Below are 9,024 nucleotides of genomic sequence, written 5' to 3' on the forward strand. Positions count from 1 at the left end.
AATATTTAAACAAAGACTTATAGTCATACATTTATATTTACCATCGAATGTCTTTAGAGGTATGGAAGCTTTAATGAGTTTTAAGTTTTAAATTTAAACAAATTTTATCATCATTGATCGTATTCCTTTGAAAGATTTTGATTGTTGTAGATGAGAAATTAATCATTTTATATACCTTTAAATTGGTCGAACTTTATTGCTACTATGAGCAACATAAATTTTAAAAATTTGATGTTTTAATTGAAATACTTTTGACACAGTAAAAGACAAAAATTAAATTATCAGGAATAAAGAATGTTTAATAATAGAAATATGTTATGCTAAAAACATGAGTGTTTTAATGCTTTGTTCACATGCATTAAACAGCAGAAATCTGTTTTCTTTATGAACATTACGCAAGGTATCTGGATGTTTCTTAGATTTGATTAGCTAACCTGTATCAGAAGGCGAAGTGTCCTATGTAAACATGGTTGATCTTGTATAATCTTTGCTGAGTAAATTGCATACACTTATTTATGGTTGTTTTAAATTTGTGTGGGTAAATGAAAACCAATCGTCACGTGTACAGTGAAAAATTCAAAGAAGCAATTATTGCTGATGTATTTTAATATACCACTTACATGTATATAGTATAAAAACAACAAGAAACACATAAACTTATAACAAAAATAAATATCTTTATTATATACAATATGTATAATGTAAACAACGTTAGTACATTCTGTTGAGAAACACTGCGTCGCCGTCACTGTATCGGTTACAGGTGTTTCCGATGGTGGGGGAACGGTACGGGTTCCGGGTCGGCTCAAAAAACCTCCAGTGGTTGATCATTGTAGCTGTAAAAACACAAACAGTAAGCAGATTAAACAATTTCAATTCAAACGTTTATATCTTTACAGTTTTTTTTTATTCTTTACTCATTAAATTCTTTTGTCATGATGGGTCAGGCAGTCAATACAAAATTTACAACGGTGGCAGTCAATACAAAATTTACAACATGAACATTTTGTTCGCGATGTTTTTGCAATAGTTAACTTCTCTATCAACCTCCGATCGGAAGTGACAGCTGAAACAGTGTCAGATATTTTTGTCTTTGAATTGTTTTAGGGATATTCTGTTTTGGCGGTTTGAGTAGTAAGTATTGACGTATCGTGTATACGGACGTCCACAGCCTCTTTGGGATCGCGATATCCATATCTATGTCTCGGTGTTGGTTAATCAGGGCATAGAGGACTTGGGAATGTACAGATTTAATAATAAAATCCCGTTAATAAAGCTCTCCGTTTTGTCTTATAATTCACCGTTTATGTGGTCGCACTTGGTGTAATCTGTCTCCTTGTTCATCAGTCTATTCATTAGGGAGTATAATCATAGAACCTATGTAGAGTCACGTATCTTCCCTCCAGTATTAGATTGTCAAGTTAAATTGATTTAGATTATAACGATGTCTGCGGATTCGACAGCTCAAAAGGATGGTTATTATATATAGGCATGTAATGATGAAAGTGTAAAAAAATAAATCTACAGCAAGGTTGGTAACGTGGACTTTTACCAAAAAAAACAAAACATGGTTTGTGTTGACGTTCACTATACTGCGTATTTTGACAATATATTTTCATGATGTACAATGGTGGTCAGTGGTTGACGCATTAAAGGTTATTAAAAACTATCACTTACGACTCAATCTGACAACGAGCATGGGATTCTCATCAACAAACGGGAACTGTAGGCACAAAATTTCATCCTTTTCTGGAGTACTGTAAAAACAAACCAGTGAGAAATACAGTATTACTAAACACCTTAAGAATGCACCAAAATCGAGAGAAAGAACATATTTTAATGAAACATTCTTGAGACTTGCTTCAAACTATCGCGACCCTACACTGATAAAATGACGTAGCAGTACATGTTGTAATGTATAAGACCCGAAGTTAAGAGTATCTGACAATTTTTATTTTAGCTAGATTAACATTTCATTGGTTGGTGATAATCCAGTGTCCGCATTGATCATCAGAAGTTACTGATTTTTACCTGCGATATATATTTCATGTAATACATGATATAATATATGATGCTTTGTGTGATTCCAATTTGAAAGACAACGCCTGAGTAAACTAAACAATTGAACAAGGAGCCTCTATCCCCGCCTCAGAGACTCTGACACTGGCATGTTGTGTGGTAGGTTTTGGTATAAAAGAATTCGTTCGTGCATTTTATTTTTTGGTTGGGGGGTGGAGTGCTAGTAAAAAGTAATCATGTCGTTCAGAATACTTTAAAAAATCCAAGAATACTGTTTATAGGGTTATTTTCCCCCGTGTAATTTTCGCCCTTTTACACTTGTCAATTTCTTAATATAGAGTGGTAGTTTACGCGTAACTATCCGCGTTTAGTCGCAATTGTTGTTTCTAGGAATTTTAAAGTTCGTATAGTTTGTCTTCGTTAACACATACTTATTGGAAGAAATCTTAAGCAAGACGAAATACGAGTCGTATTTACGTAAATATCAATGAAATTTGATAGTAGTTGCATAATAACACACTGAACGATAAAGAATATAAAAAGTAAAAATTTTCATTTCTGTTTTGGGTAGCAATTCTGAGTAAACAACTTACATAAGCAACACTGTCTCATAATAGTCCATTTCTTTACAGAAGAAAACTCGTTCCACTCCTGGGGATCGCACCATCACATAGTAATAGTTAATAGTAATCTCGGTGTTCATGTCATTACCGTAAGCGTCTGATACCGCCCACTTCCCGAACACAGACGGCGAGAACGGACACCTTCCTGGAACAGAGCAACACATAGGTCACCACACAGGGCACAACAGAAAGGTCACAACACAAGCGGTCGGCGGGACCATCACATTAAGACAACTTAATGTCAAACGCTATATGTCTTAATCTAGTGGTATTGAATTAAAATTGCAATCTTAAAGAAAAGTCTTTAAAATAAAAGAATGATTGTCTTCAGCATTAAAACAAAACTTAACGTGTTTTTCAATAAGGAAAGATACATCCAGAAAATATTACGACAACCGATCGGGGACAAGTCTAGAAACTTAAAAAAAACTGTAAAGAAGTTTATTCATTGAGAATAAGAGGTTAATTTTCGTTTGATTTATTCTCTATTAATGTTCGTTGTTGTATGCTGAATGTTACGAGTCTCTGTAATTTATATAATTGTGATCGATAACATAAATACAAACCACAAAGCACTCACAGTAACAACACACAGTCTACAGTCTACCAAGGGAGCTATCTAGGACAATACTCATTAACGTACAGCTACTCTAACACATCCTGTATCATAGGATTCGAACTCATAGAATGGAACTTCTTTTCACATGTATAATTGTTAAATGTTTATTTAGTTATTACTTTTATCATCCTCTGAAACTGATTAAAATACGCATTCCCTAAGTCCTGTTGACAAATTTCTATGCAACGTATGGCCTCTTTGTTATCCTCCTCTTTCGTTTCAAAAACAGGTTTTTTTCAATTAACATTCTTGATACGTTTTTATTTAATTTTCAAGAGTTTTATAAAGGTAATAAATAATTTTCTGATGGATAACAACGAGACCATCTACCCAACTACCAAAACAGGGTGATAGACATAAAAACGGATGCGTGCGCAACAACAGGATATCCGGAAAATGCGTACTTACGCGGTGTTGCCTTTTCTTTGGATATCAACTCACCATAAATGGCTTCGGAAGTGGCAAGAATTAAAAGAACGGGTACTACGGATTTCATTCTGAAAAAGATAATAGACAAATTAATAAAGCTCGGCTTCATCAAAAGGCATTGCAGACATCGGATGAATAATGCATCAATATACTTGGGAAAATTGAAAAATTAGTAGAGTTATTGACCAAATTCAGACCCAGGTACTAAGTCAATAGGTTATATTTCTTGATAAATTGGATTATCTTCCCCAGTGGCAGTGAAAGTGACAATTAATTAATGGCTTCATAGATGAAATCGCCATTCAAAATTGACATTTAGCGATGTCGAAATAAATGACAAAGAATCAATAGAAATGAAGCTAATTTCCTGTATTGGAGAAAGCAGACTCACAAACATAAAACAACCACAACAGTTCTTGTCAAAGGAATCTATTCCGAGACCTAATATCTCATCGTCTAAAATTTATAACTGAATGAATGGTACACATTTTCTTTCATTTATATTACTTAATATCACAATCAATTCCATCAAATTACTGTCATCTGTTATAAAACATGCTTGGAAATGATCAAATATTGTTAGTCCATAGGGACTTTGCAAAATGGCGTGTCAAAAAGAAAAAAAAAGAATTTTATTAGAAAAGCATATTTTCGTCCCACAAGACATTTGTGATCAAATCAATTATGGGTAATTTAGCAGAGGCAAGCTTGACAGTATTTGACGTAAATTAAAGTCCCGCTGGAGTAGCAATAGACATGCAACACTAATCCACGATTCATTCAAGAGTTGCAGTCTTTATGAATGCAATTCTCGGATTACCGATTATTGATGACGTCATAATTGTGATCATAACTATACGAGCGGAGAAAACAATCTGTGAATGAAAGACGCCGGCCATTATATACGCCACCCTTGTCCCTCCTTCCTTTCTAACCTATTAAGAGATTAGTTTTATCTTCCGGCCCTCTTCGTTGACTTCTTTTATTGATAAAAAACACTGCGTTGATCCCCCATTACTTGAAAAAAGCAAATTTGCTTCTTCAGCACAGTGTATTGGAATAGTAAATTATCTAGAAAACGACTCATAATTGAAACCATCTGTATCGTTTTGAATTTGATAAAAGTAAATATTTATTTTTTGATAAATGCAAAACCTATTGAAGGATGTCAATAATCGTACCGCGTTATGTAGAGTTGTTCTGAGTGGATTGATTTAAAGGTATAAAACTGAGTATGGTTTATTTAACAAAGAGTGTGTCAGACACTGAAATTATTTCCTAGTTAATCCGGATCATGAATGTGAAATCAGGATACCTGCTGGAGAAGACACGGTTAAGACCTTGGCAATAATTCATTATGAGTGTCACTGTGAAACATTTACACGTATACTGCAATGATCCTTTGCATGATAGCTAAAACATACTCACTATAAAAAAATTAAAGCTAATCAAAATTTTGAGTGACAGCCTACTACAATATATCGTATTGTTATTGCATCAAATGAATAATGAGTATGCTAAGTTTAAACTTTACTCAATCAACAAAAAAAATAAAATAAATTAATTACCCCCCCCCCCCAAAAAAAAAACCCACAAAAAACCAAACAAACATTGATACAGCGCTGATAAAGAAATGATTAAAAGCTCGTGGATCGAAGAAAAAACTGTAATTGTCGTGATAAACTCTCTACACACTTGGTCTTTGTTATAACGCCTTGTGGGTGGTCATCGTTTCCGTTTTCTCACCTATGTACACATCAGAAAAAATACCAATACAAACGCAACAGCTTCCGATTTCATGCCGTTAATACTGATGCAAAATCCGGTATTTTTCATACTACCACGTAGTGAGCACTAATTGAAATGACTATTAATATGGCAATAACTGGCAAAACCTTTATAGGGATTTCATGTCAAATCACTTTATGACAGAAATAACTCGATTTTTTATTTTTAAAAATATACAATTACTATTTCAATTTAATTAAATCTGAATTTATATATAAAACCTTGCTTTTCTTAAAGCAGTTTTACAAGCGACCAACTCAAAGACAACGTTTTAACTTGTGCTGCGAACTTCAGATTATTATCATATTTCTTTTTTGCACATCAATAGAATGTGGATATAAACTGCATAGAGCAATAGCTCTTGTTAATATGCGCATTGTCTCTTCAAGGAACTATTTGTAAAGATGGTTTGGAGGCACAGCTGAATGGACGCGTCGGATCTATGTTGCATACAATGATGTGTGGGAGACACACAGAATCTGGGTCAAGGAAAGGAATCAAATGAGCACTTGATAAGAAAGAATTACCAACACGATAAAAAATCTAGGATGTATTTGAAACGCACTTAATGCTATGATGAAGGCTAATCCGGGAAGTGTTTATGTTGAAAGTACCTCATCACAGAAAACCCTCAAACAAACAGTGCCGAATGTTCCTATCACCACTCAATATGTCACAATCAGCACAAACAATAAAGTTCAACCAACAAAAAACTGCTACTGTATATCATAAAAACAAGAATAAACGTAAGGCAAACTATGAATCAAAACTGCCTTTTTAAACTTAAATTCATTTGAAAATCAGATTTATCTTTCTGAAAAATTTAAGTAACCAATAAGAAAATCAACTAAAACGTTTTGGATTAACAAAAAATAGATCTACACGTAAATGAAAACATAATACATAATCAATTTTGTTGAAAATGTTTGCTCTTATATTTAAAAATATTTTACACAGATTATTAAAAAAATTAAAAAATGCATCCTTTGATGCACATATGAAGACAACACATAAATGAAAAAGCTGAAAACTAAATCCTGAGTTCTGAAATTAATCAAAACTGATTAAAATAAAATATAAAATGAAAAAAAAATATTACTTTATTATAAAAAGTATTCGCCACCAAGATTTAGTGTACATTTATACATTTTTATAGATACTTACTTGTATTAGAGTTAGGTAATTGCTTTTAATAATTCCAACATCCAGATGTGGCCATTGGTTAGCTGTACCATTGCTTATATATACTGCAACGATCCTGCGTCATCTATCGGAAAACCCATCCCGCCATGCCCCCTTAGAATGGAGTTCCAAATATTACAGTTTCCCAGACCATCGTAAAATTATGCAGTCCTCCTTGATTTTATCTGCTTCATATTCCAACATTGGAGGATATTTTTCAAAAGTGATAAAATTGATTTCCTCAATCAGACCATTGGAGTATTTGGATTTATCGCGATAATTCTTTGGAGAGAGCTTTGATTGGGTGAAGTGGCGATTCTGAATGGTATTCACAATACAATATTCAGCTCCACGCTCTACTGATAGGGTAGAATGAACATAGGCGCTTTTTATCGCAGAGTATTTTCACTGCTTATGTTGACTAAGTATTGCACTACTTATGAAACTAGCTTAAGTAATACTCACTGTCGTCCTCGTTAAGTCATATTCAATAGAGATTCTAGATTATTACTATTTACAATTCGGTAGACACCGCGCAAGCTCGCTCTCTACTGATATTAGCCATACCACTAAGACTCCTCATCCTACACCAAAGTGCCATGGCTCTCTCGGATCAAAGAATAACAAGTTAGAAAAGGAGATGACACAACTTAGAATTTTGATCAAAACTAAAAAGAAGCAGTTTTAAAAACTCGTGTATTTCAAAAGAGATACTATTCTTATTTTTATATTTTATTTAAAGTGCATGCCAATGAGCATGGTGTACTGGTAAATATATAAAAAATAATCTAGGAATCTAGTTTACGATGGTTTTAAGACATAGTGAAATGGAACATTCACCAACTCTGCTAAATGAAATGCAGTAAGCATTTATGTTATATGTTGGTAGGAATACATAGATTGGTATTTCTGTTTATTCGAGTTTTATGACGGTGATAAAGATACTAGAACCTTTATCAATACTTCAACCACAAAAACATATACTAATCACCATCAATCGCGCGAAGGAACGCGACTCATAAAAAATGCCAGAGACAAAACTAATTCCTATTCACAAGGGTATTATTTCCTATTTGTTTTGATATGAACAATAACTTTTATTATAAGTTTTGCACTCAAGCTTACTTATTTTGGATTGTAGAAGCTTTACTGCCCAACACCTGATGAGTTTTCATCTTAAAATGACATTTTGATGATAATGAATTATTTCTTTGTACATGTACAAATCAAAGTAGTGAATACTTTTTGTGGTAACACGAGTACTTTCAATGAATTAACACTGGCTATATTGTGATTGGAATTCTCCAAAACCAAATCAGTCTTCAGGTAAATGACCTTTTATCGGGAAAAGGCATTTGCCCTGAACTGAGCCCGTGCAATAGCTACATGTAGTTTCTTTTTAGCCTACAAATTGGTGCCAAATGCGGTTTGGTTGACTTGCTCTACGTGAATGAGTGTTTTCGCGCTTATCTGTCTAATTACCATCTTAGAGTACACTCCTGACGGTCGTTAATTGATTAATTGGCCGAAAAAAGAAATTGCACATCATTTCTCGTGTTTCCTCTGCACTGCAATGACTGGTATCAGCCCTGCCAGGACGCATGGATTCCAGGTTTGTGTGTGATATCACTGCAGTCAAACTGTACTTGTCAGAGAAATAATCGAACATCAATATTAAATATAGGTGTGCTAATATCACTCATTAGAAAAATGACGGTCTGTTGCTGACAGATTAATGTACAATGATGGGGATAATGAAGAATCAAACTGAAATTAGCCTGTGATCTGAAGTCCTGAACCATTACATAGTTTCTTCATAGAAACACCGCACCTTGTCACGTGTCAGCTCTATAATTAACTAATCACAATATAATTGCGCATAATTGCCTGCAAATTTTTCGAGTAATCTGAAGTGTTAGTTAGAAATAAAACTAACGTTGACTTCTTTCTTAAAATTCGGTCGATTGGTTTTGGATTGCTCTTTAGTCAAAGAGCTCTTACTCTAACCCTTAACAAAGTGCAGTGAGTCTCGGTATTTCAAAATTCATTCAAATAGTTAATAACTGTCATCTGTACGATGCCGTTAAAGATTTCCTCTTTCTATTTTTTGGCTTCAAAGCCTTATTCTTTTTTTTGGATTTTTAAGACCTTGAAGTCATATAGGAAAAATATATCTCAAAAAGCAGAACTGGTAGGTAGGATACGCTAATTCGGGATCAATGACCCTATCAATACAATGTGTTATTATTAGGAATTGCACTTCAAAGAACATTTAATTTCGTGGGTCAATCCAAGAAAATCCACAAAATTTGTATTCAACAAATATTGATGAGACCAAATCATGTATCCTTGTTTAGATTGACA

At 33.7% G+C, this 9,024-nt stretch overlaps 1 protein-coding gene across 2 annotated transcripts; it reads right to left on the reverse strand.

Moving 5' to 3' along the window:
- Positions 1–656: 656 nt before the first annotated feature.
- On the reverse strand, positions 657–6,929 carry LOC117686550 (uncharacterized). Of its 2 annotated transcripts, none has more exons than XM_034461670.2 (5): positions 6,643–6,929; positions 3,703–3,758; positions 2,613–2,787; positions 1,678–1,757; positions 657–836 (listed from the first exon to the last, which is right to left on the reverse strand). In XM_034461670.2, the coding sequence occupies exons 2-5, from the start codon at positions 3,755–3,757 to the stop codon at positions 712–714; spliced, it is 435 nt and encodes a 144-aa protein (XP_034317561.1). In that variant the 5' UTR covers position 3,758; positions 6,643–6,929; the 3' UTR covers positions 657–711. The 2 variants fall into 2 exon arrangements, with proteins under 2 accessions (XP_034317561.1, XP_034317560.1); XM_034461669.2 differs by having other exon boundaries at positions 3,670–3,758; positions 6,643–6,928.
- Between the last annotated feature and the right edge of the window lie 2,095 nt (positions 6,930–9,024).

This window comes from Magallana gigas, chromosome 2, assembly GCF_963853765.1.
Source record: "Magallana gigas chromosome 2, xbMagGiga1.1, whole genome shotgun sequence".
Taxonomy (NCBI): Eukaryota; Metazoa; Mollusca; class Bivalvia; order Ostreida; family Ostreidae; genus Magallana; species Magallana gigas.